The sequence below is a fragment of the Microtus pennsylvanicus genome, chromosome 1, assembly GCF_037038515.1.
Source record: "Microtus pennsylvanicus isolate mMicPen1 chromosome 1, mMicPen1.hap1, whole genome shotgun sequence".
In the NCBI taxonomy this organism is placed as follows: domain Eukaryota; kingdom Metazoa; phylum Chordata; class Mammalia; order Rodentia; family Cricetidae; genus Microtus; species Microtus pennsylvanicus.
In genome coordinates, this window is record NC_134579.1 from 79,820,044 (window position 1) to 79,838,523 (window position 18,480).

Below are 18,480 nucleotides of genomic sequence, written 5' to 3' on the forward strand. Positions count from 1 at the left end.
CCTGGGTCACCAGGGGCAAGCCAGCTGACATGCTTTTCAGGGGTCTAATCTTGAGATCAGTCAGGTGTAGTGAATTTGTGTCCAATGTGCATCTCCTTGTGGTAGATGATGAGTTTCTGTATCGTGGCCTTGATCTACACCAACCATCCCAACTGAGCGCTCTCCTCTGCAGAGGCTGATGGTCCTGTCCTGGTCAATAGGAGTATGGTTCTTTGTGACAGCTTATCAATTGTCTGGAATACACTTCATTGGCTACATCATGTAGATGAAATCTTGACCAAGTCCTATATGGTGCCTTGCTCACCCTAGTCATAATGATAGTCAGCATTGGTATGTCAGTCATCATTTTATTCTAATAATTCCTGCCATTATATGTTACTTGATGTTTTTATTATACCCTTGAACATTCTTTGTTTTATTGTTGTGATTATATTGTGCCAAGTATGATTTGTTCAATGATCTAGTCTATTTGGAGTTCTGTATGCTTCTTTTACCTTATTAGAAAGCTCAATCTTTAGGTTAGGGAAGTTTTCTTCTATGATTTTATTGGAAACAGTTCCTGTTTCTTTGACCTTGCTTTCTTCTCCTATTCCCCTTAATCATGGATTTGGCCTTTACATAATATCCCAATTTTTCTGGTGCTTTGTGCTTGAAATTTTATTAAAGTTAACATTGTTATTGACTGGGAAATCCATTTTCTTCTATCTTGTCTTCAATATCTGAGAGTTTTGCTTCCATCTCTTATATTCTGTCAGTAAATGTTACGTCTAGGATTCTTGCTCCAGTCTGTTTCCAATTCTCCCTTGGTTCCGCTTGTCTTCATTGATTCTTTTTTTCACGTGTAGCCTTGACCTGTCTTCTTCATTCAAATCCATTGTTTGTGTTCCAAAGATTTCCATTAACACATTCATTCATGTCCTCCTAAGGTCCTTGACCATTTTCATAATAGCTATTTTGAAGTCCTTGTTCTGTGTGTCAGCTGTTTGCCTTGCTCGGGAACTACTGAAGTCCTACTGATGAACTCTAGTGGAGACACACTGTTGGGGCTGTTTTGATTCTGTCCTCATGCTGACATCCAGACATCTGGGCTTAGAAGGATTTCAATTCCAGTAGTTGATATCTGGTCTTGCCTGTCTGTTGGGTAGGTTTTTCCTTCTTAGTTTGTGTTGCTCTCTCAGAATTTTTGGAGGGGTGCAGTGGCTGTGGTAGCTTATAGAGAGTGCTCTAAGTCTCTCCCAGGTATGGCCACTGGTGGTTTCAGGTGGGCAGTGTTTCTAGTATTGGGAGATTGCAGGAAAGAGTAGGATGAGCTAGACTGGCAAGTGTCTCAGCAGATACACAAGGAGGGAGAAAAGTTTGGTCAGCCATCTGGATCTCTAAAGTCCTCAGGGAGTTGGAGAAAGAGGGTGAAATCAAGTCCCTATCCAGCACGTGGTCTGGTACAGGGTTAGGGATGAGACCGAGTGTTTGAAAATGGAGGACAGAAGGAGAGGGAAGATTGCCTATTTGCTTCCATGGTCAGCATGGCCGGAAGGGCTGCAGTGACAGACTGTCTCCAGTGAAGGTGACCAAGACAAAGGATGGGAAGAAGAGAAGGCTGAGAGTGAGGGTTTCTTTACTCTCCCAGGAATGGGGACAGAAAAAAGGAAAGTCCAGAACAGGTGGCCTGCTCTAAGGCTGAGAATAAGACTGGGAACTGGGCTTGGAGGATGGGAAGGAGATTGAAGTTCACCTACCTGATTTCCTGCTCAGCACAGCAAGTGTGTCCAGGGACATAGTGTCTCTGCTGTTGCTGGCTGAGACAAAGTGGTGGGAATTGGGTGCAGTGATGTAGGAGAAGAATGATGGATTTGAAATTTGTACATTGACTAGCGAAACATACAGACAGTGAAATGAGTGCAGGAATCTCATAAATGAGTGTCTGATCATGTATGGGGCAGACTATTGTATAGGCAAAAAGTGGAGACTGTAGTGCAGTAAATTCATTTGATAGTTACTGGAATATGTTCCCTTAATAATGAATGCTGTGAGGAACCCCAAATATATATCTTCATAGTAAATCACACACCAATGAAATAATCTGATGGTATTCTCTGTGGGAGAGTTAAGAATGTATTATTTCCTTTATTTTTGTAAGTGTGTTAAAGATTTCTTCTGGATGTGGCAATCTTTTCGGAAGATCAAAGGATATGATCTAGTAGAATCCAGCTGGATTCTGAGGGCTGTGTGCTGTGGTGACTGATGATCCTGTCAGAGCTCACCCTGTGCTCACTGAGGAGACTCAGCAGTGCTGTCCTCCTGTCCTGTCAGAGCCCAGGGTGAAAGGAGTCAGCCAGAGCTAGTGATTACTGCTAGGACTCCCCAAAACTGAAAGCCTACCTAGCTACTCCTCAGGCTACCATGGAAGCCGAGCTTCAGCAGCAGGGCTCACAAGGGTCTTGGCAGCCTCAGTGGAAACATACACAAAGGAAGACCACTTCTCTGCAGGGCTGGGAAAGGAGGCCTGGGACAACCTAGACTCTCCGAGGAGATCTTTGGTCTTGAACTGCTTCTTTCTCACTGCAGGGCAGGGACAGGCCTAGGAGCTCTGCTGTCACCCCGGCCGTATCTGCGTCTTAAGCACAGATCACTACTACACTTTACCGCAGCATCCCATCTACCATCTGTTCGTCTCTATTACTGCAAGGATTCTTTCCCAGTCTATTCTGCCCTCTGCTTCTAGGCTAACATTGCCTATACCTTGATCATGGAAATCAGTTCCATTGTCCCTAGGGTACAATGAGGCAAAAAAGTCAGATATCTATTCCTCATATCTCCTTGGATACCCTTATGAGTCAATAATAACCAATCCTGTAAGAAATATTAAATGATCATTTTTTCTTGTCAAATACTATAAAACAAATGCTGTTTTTCCTTCAACCCTGAACACTCCTGAGCCTTTTAGACTTTCTTCCTCCATTCCCAATGTCCCATTCTAAATGCCCACTTCTCTGCAAGTGTTAGACACGTTCTTCCAGACAGATGGAACCAATTTCCTTTCCTTTTTTTACATCCAGTGACCTCCTCTTCTCTCTGTCTTCTTCACTGTTCATAATTCTTTTCCAAACTAGCTAACTGTGCACACACTGTGAAGCTGGACCTCAGATCATCCAAAAGACCACTTTCTTTCCTTTGGTCATGGATAATAGTGTTGACAGGGATAAAAAGTACAGCTAACTCTCCAGGTATGCTTGCTCTGCCACTTCCGTGAGCATCTACTCTCCTGATTAGAAGTTGCATTGTTAAGATGCTTTAGTGGGAGTGGTGGTCTCTTTCTTTGTGCTCTTAAGACCACTTCTAACAGACTCCAGCTCTTTCTATGAATCTAACTATGCATCAGGTAATATAGGCACCACGCATACCTTTGAGCTGTGGCCTGATGGCGGACCTGGATATTACATTCAAGTCTGGCACAGGTGAGTTTCTCAAGATGACAGAGACAGGAGAAGCAGTGCAGGATACTCAACCTCCTGGGCCTCGATCCCTCTCCACATCTGCAACAGTATTTGTCTACACTGCTGCCTTTGTACACAGCTTCTGCTTACAGTATCTTTTATTCGTTCACATTCAATGATTCTAAATGATCATAAAATGCAAATAAAACAGACATCAAGGTTATGAATGGTTTACTAATCCAAGTACTTCCCATTGAACCTATTGTTTAAAGGGAATCCCATGGAGTTGGCATTGTTCTCTTAAATATAGAAATATCCGCCTGTGCTTGGTGCATTTTACTAACAGAAAATGATTCTGGAAAGCTCTATGCCTGAATACACTCCTGTTTCCACATTATCATGTCTCATGTAGTTAATATATAACTAACCCCTAAGCGGGCCCTCGAACCTGCTTCATTTCCTAAGTCACGGTCTATGACCCATCTTGTACCCTGCACCATCTCCTCTTTTTGCAATTCCTGCTTACTGCATCACTGCTGCAGCGCCAAGATTGTCCCATTTCAGCCTTTCCCTGGCTCTCAGCTGTTGGACTGTATCAGCCTTGGGCAAATGCATTCTTCAAGGCCCCTTCTGCTCAAGTTCAGCCCATAACATCTATCAGAGTAGGGTGTCTAATGTCAGAAGAAACAACAGGCAGCATTTGGGTAAAGTATCTCTTGAACACATTAACATGTTTGCCTGAAAGCCACACATGACATCTTGGCATATTGCCTGGTTCTGCCCTCTGCCTGCCAGCTGCAGACGCTGTGTTGGTATTTGATCTGCATTCTAGGCCATGCTGTGTCATCTCCTGTGATGTTTATCAAGGGCTGCTTCACTGTGTGAACCCCCTTTCACACACAGCATCCTGAACAAGTGCCTCCTCTTCTAAAACAAAGACAGATCTAATCATCCTTGATCCATTAAAGGCAACAGATTGTTCATATTGTCAGACTCATTGTCTCTGTTCAGGGTTTGTCATCCTCAGCTCCTGGGTGGGTCCCAAGCTCTCCTGTGTTGACTGCCCGTGTGCTGTCCCTGGCCACATTCATCAGGAAATGCATCAGCTATGGCTCCACTAGGACACATCACCATGCTCCCTGTAGTTTTCCTTTCATGCGTCTGAAATGTAAGTCTGAAACCCACAGCAGCACTGATACAGTGAACAACTGTGGAAGTGATGGCTGCTCTGGGACTTACAGGAGTGTGCTGAGTCTCTCTGGAGTTTCTGCAGGACAGGTGCCCATGTGCGGTAACCCTAACGTACATGGGGGCTATGGCTGACTGAGTCCTCCAATTTGTGAGGAATCAGCAGCTGCTCGCTCTCCTGTGGATCTGGAAAAGGTCTTTGCACACAGGCTTGAGTGTTTTACCATCTACTTTATATTCCACGGGAGAAAGTAATTCACTTCACCTTGCTTGCTCTTTCAGGAGCCCACACTGAACCAACCACTAGGAGGAGTTAGTGAGAACTCATTTGCTTGACTAGCACCTCTTCTTCTATGGGGTCCAGATGATGAGATAATGAGACAGCCCAGACAGAAGACCCTGGTCTGAGAAGAAGGTGTGTTGTGCCTGCCATGGCTTGGACTCCCCTCATCTTCATTTTTCCATCTCAATGTACAGGTACGGACAGGCCCAAGAGTCCTGGGGAGAACTTCTAAACTTAGTCAGCCCTTCTGGTTCAGATCCCCAAAATGCTGTACCTCAACTCTGCTGTTCACTGTGGTTTCTGCTTTCGCAGGTTCCTTTTCTCGGACTATATTGACAGAAACACCCTCCTCCTCTGTGCCCTGAGGAGTGGCATCGGCATTGGCGATAACAACATTTACTGGTACCAGCAGATGAAGGGGAGCCCTCCCAGGGTTTTCCTGTGCTACTGCAAAGACTCAAACAAGTCACTGGGGCCTAGAATCCCCATTACATTCTCTGGATCCAGAGAAGCCTCAAAAAATGTTGCAAATTTGCACATCTCTGAACTATATAGATGTAGGATGAAACTCAGCACTGCTGTGTTATCTGGGAAAGTAGTGTTTCCCACAGTGATACAGGCAGATGGGGAAGTAGCCATCAATAGTAGCTTCTGCTAAGAAAACAAATCAGTTCTGTTAGAGTGCATGTAGTGGCCACAGGGAAGGGAGCAAGGAGGCTCCGCCAACATCGCCTGCCACAGCACCAGTTCTGAACATTGCAGAGGCCCATGGTATTGGTTTTGATCACCCAGAAAGATGCCCCCACCACATGGAGGGCAAACTGTGTACAAGTATTTGAAGGGCAACTACCACAAGGCACACGAGATGTACTGAATGCTCTTCTTCAGATACATGTCTAGAAACAAACATTCAGAATCCTGAGATCTCAGGTACTCAAGAGTATTTCTCTTCTTCGGTCATGGCCAGCAGAGCAGTCCAGGCTGACCTGACCCTGCCGATACTCGAATCCCTGGGGAAGGTAACGGTATATATAGCTGATGAACTATAAGAGAACTGTAGAGCCAGCTACAGTGTTCAGTTTGACGGATCTAAATTCGCAAGAGCAAGTAGTGTTGGTGGCCAGAACTGAAGTGGTCCAGTGGAGGATCTGGGAAACTGGGCCATCTCAGCTTCCACCAGCCCCTCATGCTGTGGGTCTGCAATACTACTGTAAGTCTCAGTATTACTTCCTGCCCCCCACTGAGGGCAAGGGCTGTACCAACATGACGGACAGGTACTCCACTACACAAGGCTTCTGAAGCGGGTGGGTGAGTTCGTGGCCCAGGCTGTGTACAACTGTTTCTCTGTTTGAAAAACAAGAAAGGTACCCAGGTTTCTGTGATTCTGAAGTTTTGTATTCTGTTTCTCTTTTCTTCTTATTTTATTTATTCTTATTATTTATTTCATCATAAAACGTTTATTAGAATGCTCTTTTTAATAAAGATTTATTTCTATCATTTAATGTGTATGGGTGTTTCACAAACATGTTTGTCTGCACAGTATGCATGCAGTGCCTGTGGAAAACAGAAGAGGATGTTGTATCCCTTGGAACTAGAGTTATAGATAGCTAATAGCTTCCATTAGACTTCTGGCAAGTAAACCCAAGTCTTGTTCAAGAGCCACAAGTACTCTTAACCGTGAGCCTTCTCTTTTTTTTTTAACATTTTTTTATTGATAAAAGAAGAATAAAGAAAAAAAAATTTCCACCTCCTCCCAGCCTCCCCTTTCCCTCCCCCTCCTCCCACTCTTCTCCCTCTCCTCCCACTCTTCTCCCCCTCCTCCCCCCCTCACCCCTTCCCCCAACTCCTCTCCCCCTCTCTCTCCAGACCAAAGAGCAGTCAGGGTTCCCTGCCCTGTGGTAAGTCCTAGGTCCTCCCCCCTCCGTCCATATCTAGGAAGGTGAACATCCAAACTGGCTAGGCTCCCACCAAGCCAGCAGATTGCGTAGGATCAAAACTGCGTGCCATTGTCCTTGGCGTCTCATCAGCCCTCATTGTTCGTCATGATCAGAGAGTTCAGTTTTATCCCATGCTTTTTTTGGTAATAGTCCATCTGGCCTTGGTGAGCTCCCAGTAGATCAGCTCCACTGTCTCAGTGGGTGGGTGCACCCCTCGTGGTCCCGACTTCTTTGCTCATGTTCTCCCTCCTCCTGCTCCTCATTGGGACCTTGGGAGCTCAGTCCAGTGCTCCAGTGTGGGTCTCTGTCTCTATCTCCATCCCTCGCCAGATGAAAGTTCTAAGATGATATGCAAGATATTCGTCAGTATTGCGCTAGGATGGGGTCATTTCAGGTTCCCTATCCTCAGCTGCCCAAGGAACTAACTGGGGACCTCAGCTTGGGCACCTGGGAGCCCCTCTAGGGTCAATTCTCCTGCCCACCCTAAAGTGGGTCCCTTAACTAAGGATTGTGGTTCCGTGCTCCCCTATCCAACCTTCCTTTATCCCGATCCTCCTATTTCCCCAAGTCCCCCCTCCTTCCCTTCTACCTTTTCTCTCCCCATCTCCCCTTACCCCCTTCCCACCCCACCCCCAAGATCCCACTTTTCTCCCCGGCAATTTTGTCTACTTCCCTTATCCAAGAGGATCTTCAGAATCACAGAAACCTATTTTTCACAAAAAAAATCTAAAAATACACAATAGAGGAAAATATAGCATTATCAACAAATGGTGTTACCAAAACTTAATAGATATGTGTAGAAGAATGGATGTCCTATCTCTCACTGTGTACAAAGTTCAACTCCACATGAATCAGATACCTCAATACAAAATCAAAAACTGAAATTCCTAGAAGAAAGGCAGAAAGCCTACTCCAACATGTAGGATTAGTAAGGTATTTCTGAGTATGACCCCACTCACTTAGGAACTGTGGTGGTTTGAAGGAGAATGAGTCCCTCAGGCTCACATGTTTGAATATTTTGTCCTCCATTTGTGGAAATGCTTGGGAAGGTTGAGGATGTCTTCTTTTTGGAGAAAGTGTGCCACTGGGCAGTGGGCTTTGAGGTTTTAAAAGACTCATGCCATTCCTGGTGTGTGCCCCTCTCTGTCTCCTGTTTACAGATCAAGATGTGAAGTTTTAGCTATTGCTGCCACTAGGACTCCACCCCCTCTGAAACCATAATCCAAATTAAATATTTTCTTTTATAAAAAAAAAAGAAAGAAAGGTACCCAGGGGGTCTTTACAAGGTGCGCACAGAAGGTCCTGTCCATCAAGGGGACCTTCTTTCAATCCTTGCTCAACTTCATCTGGTTTCTGCTGCTGGCTGTGGACAAGCTGACTGTGTTCACAGTGAGCACCACCTGCTTCCCTACATGGGGACCCCATGTACAAAGTGTACCTGGACAGGGGAGCTGCCAAAGCAGACCTCCTCCAGAGAGGGCAACCTGGGAACAAGCTGAGCAGCCTCGTGGACTCCTCAGAGCAGGAGGATGGGGACAAGTGCTAGGATGGCAGAAGCCTCATCAGCCTGCACGGAAGCTGCCTGGCCAGCATGGAGATGCCCATGACCAGCACCACTGGGACGGATTCAGTGCCAGGATGGCATGAGGCCCCTTACACAGTAGGCTCCTGTTCAGGGGCTGGAGGGGCCTCCTGTGCAGAGTCTGTCCCTATTTATGTATAGAGGTCAAGGGCTGTGTGGTAAGGACCAGGAACAAAGCCCAGCTTCTGCTGCCCACCGATGTTCCTCATATCTCCCACAATAAAGCACAAGTCCTGCTGCAGCATCCTGTGCCGTCCTTGTCTCTGGTTCCTTGTGGAGGGCTCTAGTGGGACAGGCAGCTGGTATCAGTAACCTGTATCCCTTCTTGCGTGTTCACTGTTGCCATGGCACACCAGAGGAGTGGTACTCACTACTGGGGGCCATGCAGGATCCTGAATCCTGCAGATGAGAGCGCTTTTTTGTTTGATTTCTGTTTGGACACAGAGTTGTTTTCTAATCATGATGAGCTTCTCAGGGACAGAATATGTTCTCCTAGGAGGTAGAGATCAGTCATTCAAGCTACAGCCCCGCTGGTCCCCATGAGCCCCACGCTACTGCTCTGCAGATGTTTTAAAGGGTGTAGTAGGTTCTCATATCCTTCATGTTGTCGTATTTATTTTTTTTCTGGGTGAGTGATTTTGCAATCTAATGTTTAGGACTTAACCATTTTAAGAATCCAGGAGTGAGCAACCAACTCTATTACCACAGATAATGCCCATGCTACCAGTCAGATTATAAAGGGAGACTCCATATTTTTCACAATTAAAATAAATAAAATTTCTGGATTACAACACTCTCAGCTGCTAGGGAAGGAAGCAGATGTGCCCTATTCTCTATAAACTGGGATTTAAGGACGGCTTATGTCGTCAGTTGATTAGTTCTCAATTTTTTTCTAAAGGTTTGTTTACGTTTTGGATCTATTGGTTTAATTTCTCTGACCCAGATATATCTAGAATTTTAACCCTTTTATTAGGGTTTCCTGGCTCATAGATTTCAGAACTGTCTAGCCTTGTGATTTTTTTTGTTCTTGTTTCCATTTATTAGTCTAGGAATATACAAAAGCGTGACATGGCACAACAATCTCATGGAAAGAAAACAGAATACACAGGAGGGGGCAGCTCTCTTCCCTGGCCCAATGCCTCAGGAAGGCACACATGTGAGGCGTGGGTACAGGGCCTCCTGTCCTGGACCCAGTGTGCTACACCGAAAACCAGGCCCTTTTTTGAACAGAAGAGAGACCTTTCCTCACACCAGACTTGGGGTGTGGCTCAGGAGAGCTCAGGCGGCTGAAATAACATGCTCCAAGCCACTGCTGAGCTGTGCTGAATCTACGGTGCCAGCCTTCAGAGTAAAACCAGCCAACAGCAGCGAGATAACCCAAGACAGTACCTGTGGGACATCCTTGTCCCTAGCACAGTATATAGGCCAGCATAGGCTCAGATTGGAGAAAAGGGGTAGGGTGAAGAGCAGAGAGGAGACTCCAGATGCTATCTGCCACCTTCCCCAAAGGGGCCAACTCTGTTCCCTGCATCCTCCCCTTGGCAAGAAGAACCAGACCTTCAGTCACATGTAGGGTGGTGGGAATGGAGATGTTTGCTAAACACGGCCTCTGCCTCTTGAGAATCCCTGGAGAAAAGAGGATTATCTAAGTGGCCAAGTCATAAGGATTGTCCTTCCCTAGTTCAGCAGGGCCAGCTGTCTGTTGTTTGGGGAACCCTAGCGAGGGCTGGATAAGAAACCATCAAGGCCCAGAAATGTCAGCCACCACCTTGTGCAGGACATACTAGATGTGAGAACTTAAAATACTGACTCGCCCCTTCTTACAAAAGATCTAACATGGCAATGGTTTAACAAATTATAATTTCTTTTAAATAACCCAAGACACCCATGACGCTTCCAAATTTACAGAGCAAGATGCACTTGAGAACTTGGTAGAAAAGGATTCGCAGTCGCTCCTTCCAGGAGCTGGACCCCACAGGCTGGGTCAGTTCACCTCCAGCACCTCCGTCTCCGGAAGGCAGAATTTGGTCTTGTGATTGTCAAAGAGCTTCACCAGGGCCTCCATGTACATGGCGTGGTACATGTCGATGTCCTTCTGGGTCGGGTACTCCAGCTTGGGGACGGTGATGGGCTCACCCACAACAGTAGTGATAGGCTTGGAGTAGGGCACCAGCCCCCAGGTGTCAGAGGAGAAGAGGCCTCGGCCATGGAAGATGCACGGGGCAAAACCAATATACTTCTGGAACTTCTTCTGGACCCAGCGGCCCCAGAAGCCTTCCTCAAAGATCACCTGCTTGTACACCTCATTCTCTCCAAAGGAATAGGTGGGAACCAGATCAGCTCCAAGGCGCAGGGCCAGCTTTACAAAGCCCTTGCAGTTCCACAGAGTGACTGCGTTCTTACCAGGCATGGAACTCAGGGACTCGGCTGCACCTCCCACCACGATGATGATAGCATTGCCACTCCCCTTCTTTGAAAGCAAGTAGTCTATGGTGTCTCGGTTGACAGGGCAGATGCCTCCAGACATCAAGTACTCCCGAAGGACAGGCATCCGGAAGTTGCCAGCCAACTTGGCCAAGTAGGGCCTTATGCTGGGAAACTGTTTGCTAACTTCGGTCGCCTCCATGCTGAAGTTGCAGAAGGCACCCAGGCCCAGGATGCCATGGGGATGGTACCCAAAGATATAGTTCCTGGTGGTCAGCAGGTTTTGCGTCTTCACCAGCTGGATGGGAAAGTAGTCTCGGAAATAGCGCCACACGGCCCAGTTCTGCACCCACTGCGGTCTCCTGCCACCATTCTTGGGCGTGTTCCAGTCAAAGGCCAGCCAGGTGAAATAGAGCACAGCTAACGGCCAGCAGTCGGTGCAGAAGGTGCACATGAGAATAACACTGCAAGCCACTCCTAGCACCAGGAAGGACAGGACCCACTATAGGACTGAGATGACCTGGAGCTGCTTTTCCACCTTGGACCTGTTGAGCCAGGAGACAGAAAAGATGTCTTGGAGGGCCGCGAGGATGCTGGAGCCAGTGCCCCATCGCCCAGACCCCTCGCATGACAGGGCAGATCCTCCATTCTTGTTCTCTCTAAGGGCAGCTTCGGCCCAATGCTCACCCCGCAGGACTCCGGAGTAGGCGGTGATGAGGGTCTTCATGCCGAAGTTGGTGCACGTCAGGGCCCTGCAGAAAGCTGCCTCCCGCCGCGCCCCTGGCCCATGCCCCGGCCGCCAGGGCCGGAGCTTGGGGAGCTGGGGAGCAGCGCCCAGGCCTAGGCAGGCAGCTGCTGCCACTCCAGTTAAGCCTAGAAGCCAGCGAAGCGCGGCCACGGCCTAGCCTTGTGATTTTTTTAAAAAAAAATTATTTCTTGAGATTATACTTACATCACTTTCCCTTACCCTTAATTCATCCTCCCATGTACCCTGCCTTGTTCTCTTTCAAACCATGGCCTCTTTTCTCACTCCTGCACACATTCATTTATGTACATAAATATTTCTACATACATAAACACAAACTGCTCAGACTATATAATCTTTTTTGTATGCATGTTTTTAGGTTTGACCATTGGTTTTGGGTCGCCAATAATAAGTGTGTGCTCCTCATGAGGAAGACTATTTCTCCTACCCTCATCATTCTTTGGTTGAGGTGTTTTCATTTAGGGTTGAGTCTTTGGGTTTTTGCTACCCATACATGTTGTTGAGACATTATGGGAAATGCTTCTGTTATTACTTGGAGGCACAGTCTCACAGCAAACTCCCTGATTCTCTGTACTCCCTGACTCTCTGTCCCTTACAATCTTTCCACCTCCTCTTACTCAACTTTCACTGGGGTGTGGGAGTGTGGACTACACAGCCCTGTGGTTTGATTGATTGTGGTTTTGTGTAGTGGTCTCCATCTGTTGCAAAGGGAAGTTCATTGATGAAGGATGATGACTATACTTATCAGTGAGTATAAATTCATGTTTATAGTTGTTACAGATTATTCTGGTTTAGTGGCTGTACAGTTTCCTATAATAACCATAATTTCTCTAGGATTGAGTAGTTAGGTAGTTTTCCCCTACAAGGTATGGTATTCCTTTTGATGTATGGGTCTTAAAATCAATTGGAGGGCTTGTGGTTAGCACTAAGGTATGTTTGTCAATAGTGAGTTTGTAGGGTTATCATACCCTGCTGGTTATTGTTGAGGGTTCATAGGTATCAAGCTGGGTAAAGATTATGTAGGTTGAAGATGCTTTCTTTCTTCCATTGTATACTTTTAGCTCCTTTATCAAAAATGAGGTGTTCATAGGTTTGTGGGTTAAAATCTGGGTCTTCTATACGATTCCATTGGTCGACTTTTCTGTTTTTATGCCAGTACCACACTGTTTTCATTACTGTTACTCTGTAATAGAGTTTGAAGTCGGGGATGGTAATGCCTCCAGAAGATCCTTTATTGTATAGGATTGTTTTGGCTATCCTGGGTTTTTTGTTTTTCCATATAAAGTTGATTATTGTCCTCTCCATTTCTGTGAAGAATTTTGATGGGATCTTGATGGGGATTGCATTGAATCTATAGATTGCATAGGTAGAATTGCCATTTTTACTATGTTGATCCTCCCAATCCAAGAGCAAGGGAGGTCCATCCATTTTTTGGTATCCTCTTCAATTTCTTTCTTCAATGCCTTAAAGTTCTTGTCAAATAGATCTTTCACTTCCTTGGTTAGATTTACCCCAAGATATTTTATGCTGTTTGTGGCTATCGTGAAAGGTGAAGCTTCTCTGATTTCCCTCTCTGCTTCCATATCCTTTGTGTATAAGAGGGCGACTGATTTTTTGGAGTTGATCTTGTATCCTGCCACATTACTAAAGCTGTTTATCAACTGTAAAAGTTCTTTGGTGGAGTTTTTGGGGTCGCTTATGTACACTATCATATCATCTGCGAATAACGAAAGTTTAACTTCTTCCTTTCAAATTCGAATCCCCTTGATCCCATTATGTTGTCCTATTGCTATTGCTACAACTTCAAGCACTATATTGAAGAGGTATGGTGAGAGTGGACAGCCTTGTCGTGTTCCTGAGTTAAGCGGGATGGCTTTGAGTTTCTCTCCGTTTAATTTGATGTTAGCTGTCGGCTTGCTGTACAATCTGTAGAAGAATGAAAATAGACCCATATCTATCACTGTGCACAAAACTCAAGTCCAATTGGATTAAAGACCTCAATATCAGCCCGAACACACTGAAAATGATAGAAGAGAAAGTGGGAAATACCCTACAACAGTTGGGCACAGGAGATTGCTTCCTATGTATAACCCCAGCAGCACAGACATTAAGGGCGACATTGAATAAATGGGACCTACTAAAACTGAGAAGCTTCTGTAAAGCAAAGGACACTGTCACTAAGACACAAAGGCAACCTACTGACTGGGAGAAGATGTTCTCCAACCCCGCAACAGACAAAGGTCTGATCTCCAAAATATATAGAGAACTCAAGAAACTAGACTTTAAAATGCTAATTAACCCAATAAAAAAAAGGGGCACTTAACTGAACAGAGAATTCTCAACAGAAGAAGTTCAAATGGCCAAAAGACACTTAAGGTCGTGCTCAACATCCTTAGCAATCAGGGAAATGCAAATCAAAACAACTTTGAGATATCATCTTACACCTGTCAGAATGGCTAAAGTCAAAAACACCAAGGATAGCCTTTGCTGGAGAGGCTGTGGAGGAAGGGGTACCCTCACCCATTCCTGGTGGGAATGCAATCTTGTGCAACCACTGTGGAAGTCAGTGTTTCGGTTTCTCAGGAAATTCGGGATCAACCTACACCTGGACCCAGCAATACCACTCCTGGGAATATACCCAAGAGATGCCCTATCATATGACAAAAGCATTTGTTCAACTATGTTCATAGCAGTATTATTTGTAATAGTCAGAACCTGCAAACAACCTAGATGCCCTTCAATGGAAGAAAGGATGAAAAAAGTATGGAATATATACACATTAGAGTACTACGCTGCGGTAAAAAAACATGAGTTCTCGAATTTTGCATGCAAATGGATGGAAATAGAAAACACTATCCTGAGTGAGGTATCCCAGACCCAAAAAGATGAACATGGAATGTACTCACTCATAATTGGTTTCTAGCCATAAATAAGGGTCACGGAGTCTACAATAGTTGAATCTAAAGAAGCTAAGTAAGAAGGTGAACCCAAGGAAAAACATATACTTATCCTCTTGGCTAAGGGAAGTAGAAAAAATTGCCGGGGAGAAAATTGGGATCTTGGGGGTGGGGTGGGATGAGGGTAAGGGGAGATTGGGAGAGAAAAGTTAGAAGGGAAGGAGGGGGGGGCCTTGGGGAAACAGGAGGATTGGGATAAAGGAAGGTTGGACAGGGGAGCACGGAACCACAATTCTTAGTTAAGGGAGCCACTTTAGGGTTGACAAGAGACCTGACCCTAGAGGGGCTCCCAGGTGCCCAAGCCGAGGTCCCCAGTTAGTTCCTTGGGCAGCTGAGGATAGGGAACCTGAAATGACCCTATCCTATAGCAATACTGACGAATATCTTGCATATCACCATAGAACCTTCATCTGGTGATGGATGGAGATCAGACAGAGACCCACACTGGAGCACTGGACTGAGCTCCCAAGGTCCCAATAAGGAGCAGAAGGAGGGAGAACATGAGCAAAGAAGTCGGGACCACGAGGGGTGCACCCACCCACTGAGACAGTGGAGCTGATCTATTGGGAGCTCACCAAGGCCAGCTGGAATGTGACTGAAAAAGCATGGGATAAAACTGGACTCTCTGAACATGGCGAACAATGAGGGCTGATGAGACGCCAACAACAATGGCACGGGGTTTTGATCCTACGTAATGTGCTGGCTTTGTGGGAGCCTAGCCAGTTTGGATGTTCACCTTCCTAGATATGGACGGAGGGGGAGGACCTAGGACTTACCACAGGGCAGAAAACCCTCACTGATCTTTGGACTGCAGAGGGAGGGGGAAAGGAGTGGGGGGAGGGGGAGAAGGGTGGGAGGAGGGGGAGAAGGGTGGGAGGAAGGGGAGGGAAATGGGAGGCTGGGAGGAGGTGGAAACATTTTTTTTCTCCTTTTCTCAATTTAAAAATAAAATTAAATTAAAAAAAGAAAGAAATTTTTCAACATATACAGAGAAACTATGTTATGTCTTAATTTTTAATTCGCAAATAAACATTATTTTTAGAAACATTTTTTTTAAAAAAAAAAAAGATTGTGTAGGTTGTCTCCTCCTTGTGAAGCTTGCATGACCATGGAAGTTAGACTGCAGAAAGGGAATGTTCAAGTCAGTTCAGTTAACAGGTCTCAGGGATCTTTTTCTGAACAGTTTGGTGTCTTCATCAATAGGGAATTACACTCTGGGCGGGAACAAAGGGCAACATCACTAGGCTGTATGTTTTAAGAGTCTCTTGAGAGCTCTGACCAACAACTCAAATACAGCTTCTCATATCTGGCACTGGTGCCTTAGTTAGGTGGCCTTTGGTTCTCAGGGGAGGACTGCCTTTGCATATGATAAAATCTCACTAACACTATCTCTATACATACTGACTAACACGTATATTTGTGTGTGTGTGTGTGTGTGTGTGTGTGTGTGTGTGTGTGTTTAGGTAAAGAGTTAATAGTATGATTCTTTGTGGATTTTTGAAACATTCTTATGGTTGATTAACCGACCTCCCTCCTTCTCCTCTTCTCCCCTTCTCTAAGAACTCCATGTTTCACATTTCTGCTACCATATATCTAGTATACTATTTTCCTTTGCCCTCCTCTCTGTATTTATCTCCCTCTTCCCCTCTAATCAGCAGTCCTTTCCATTTCTCCTTTATGGTCACTCTTACCCTGACATTACCCTCTCTTTGGCTCCCCAACAACCTTCTTGTGAAGGAGACATCCACCCTATCCTGGTAATTAGCTCTGTTTTATTTAACAGAACATGTACTCACATGTGAAAGTTTGGACCTAGGAGCCTCCAATAAGAGAAAACATGTAATATATTTTTTTCTGTGTCTGGGTTACCACACTCAGTAAGTTCCATCCATTTACCTGCAAAGTGTATGATGTCAGTTTTCATTATAGCTGAGTAGTATTCCATAGAGCCCATGGATCACATTTTCATATCCATTTGTCCATTGTAGGACCCTTGGTGGTTGTCATTTTCTAGCTATTATGAATAGGGCAGCAATGAGCATGCCTGAGAAAACATCTGTAGAGCATATGATAAGTTCTTTGGGCACATGCCATGGACTGGTATAGCTGGGTCATCTGGTAGATATTTTTTTTTATTTTTTGAGGATTCTCCTCAGTAATTTCCAAGTGACCATACCCATTTAGAACTCCAACAGCAGTGGATGTGTATTTAGTTCTTGGCACTACCATCTTTGTTCTCTATCTTAGTTGGGCCCATTAAGCACTACATACAGCATTTGACCACTTTTCAAAAGTCCCAAAGTCTTCCACATCAAAAAAGTAAAACAACAACCAACCAACCAGACCAAACTAAAATTATTACCAGCTTAGGTCTGTCAGCAACTATTAATACCCCACTCTCTGGTACCAACTTCAGTATCAGTTATTTTTCTATTGCTGTGATAAGACCAAGGTAACTCATAGAAGAAAGAATTGGTGGCAGCTGAGGTGACTGAAGAAAACCTTGGTGGCTAGGCCTGGGCCTGCTCCCTCAGCATTTCAGGACCTGAGGGGGCCACATGGGCCTGAAGGTGATGATGGGAGCCGAGGCATGGAGGAGCAGAGAGAGGCCGGCTCCAAATCACTGAATAGAAACTCTTAGGGGTTGGAGCTGTTGGAAAAGCCAAGCCTGCCCTGGTGATACAGCTAATTCAGAAACAATTTGTAGAGAGCAGGCCTGAGGCAGCAAACTCCACAAGAACAGGTATAGGGGAGCAACCACTGAATGAGTGGAGCAGGGCCAGAGACCTCTGCAAGTCTGGGCATGAATTTGGGACCTTCAAGGGAGTATACCTGAGCCAAGACCCCTGCTGATCCAAATGTGAGACTGGGACCTCCAAGGAACTAGGCCTGAGCCAGGACCTCTCTGGGTCTGGCCAGGAGACTGGGTCTGGGACCTTCAAGGCAGGAGGCAGAAACCAGAGACCTCTTCAGGTCCAGGCATAAGTCTGGGACCTCTGAGGCAGTGGGCCTGATCCGGGATCTCTGCAGATCTGGGCATTGGTCTGGGACCTCCAAGGTAGTAGGCCTGAGCCAGGTCCTCTGTAAGTTCAGATGCACACGGGTCTGGACCTCTATGGGAATAGATCAGAGCCAGAGACCTTTGCAGGACCAACCCCAAGCCAGGGACTTCTGCAGGAGCAGATCCAGACCAAGGACACTTAACAGAAACAGGTTTGAGCCAACAACCTAGGCCAGAGCAGTCCTGAGTGAGTGAACCCCACAGGGGCAGGACTGAGACACTGACCTGTACTGGAGTGAACCTGGAAAGGCTGAACTCCACAGGAGCAGGACTAAGCCAGAGACCTTGACCAGAGCAGGCCTGAGGCAGTGAATTCTACAGGAACAGGACTGAGGCAGAGACCTAGCCAAGAGCAGGCCTGGGACAGCAAAGAATTCCACAAGAGCAAACTCCACAGGAGCAGTGCAAACCCCGGGAGTGCTTAGCAACCTCCAGGAACACAGAGTGACCAATGAGTAATTGGAACCATAGCACTGGCTGCACCATGATGAACAACCATCTGAGCCTTGGATCCACTGGAATCAGGAAGATTAATCACCAGAGTCACAGACAGCCCCAACAACACCAATTAGAGGAACAGATGAGTAGACAAGGTAAGAACACAGGCAACACAACAAAGAACAACACGACACCAGTAAAATCTAGTGACCCTACAACAAGACTTGAACAACCAAGTATCAATGAAGCAGAAGAAAATGACCTAAAAAAAAATAACTTCAGGAGAATGTTTCAAATGCGTAAAGAGGAAATGAGAAATTCCCTCAAAGAAATGGAGGAAATGACAAACAAAAAATTGGAAGGCATCAACAAATCCCTTAAAGAAAACCAAGCAAAACATCTGAAAGGAG

General features: G+C 45.8%; 1 protein-coding gene, 1 long non-coding RNA gene and 1 pseudogene across 2 annotated transcripts in view; 2 read left to right on the forward strand and 1 right to left on the reverse strand.

Moving 5' to 3' along the window:
* The window catches only part of LOC142848514 (uncharacterized), a 184,934-nt gene that overhangs the window by 68,138 nt on the left and 98,316 nt on the right, over nt 1–18,480 (forward strand). The gene's annotated exons all lie outside the window — the stretch shown is intronic.
* LOC142837111 (Golgi to ER traffic protein 4 homolog pseudogene) lies at nt 5,798–8,022 on the forward strand (annotated as a pseudogene).
* Nucleotides 10,192–11,575, reverse strand: LOC142839868 (diacylglycerol O-acyltransferase 2-like). The gene is made up of 2 exons (XM_075956250.1): nt 11,455–11,575; nt 10,192–11,325 (listed from the first exon to the last, which is right to left on the reverse strand). The coding sequence occupies exons 1-2, from the start codon at nt 11,573–11,575 to the stop codon at nt 10,409–10,411; spliced, it is 1,038 nt and encodes a 345-aa protein (XP_075812365.1). The 3' UTR covers nt 10,192–10,408.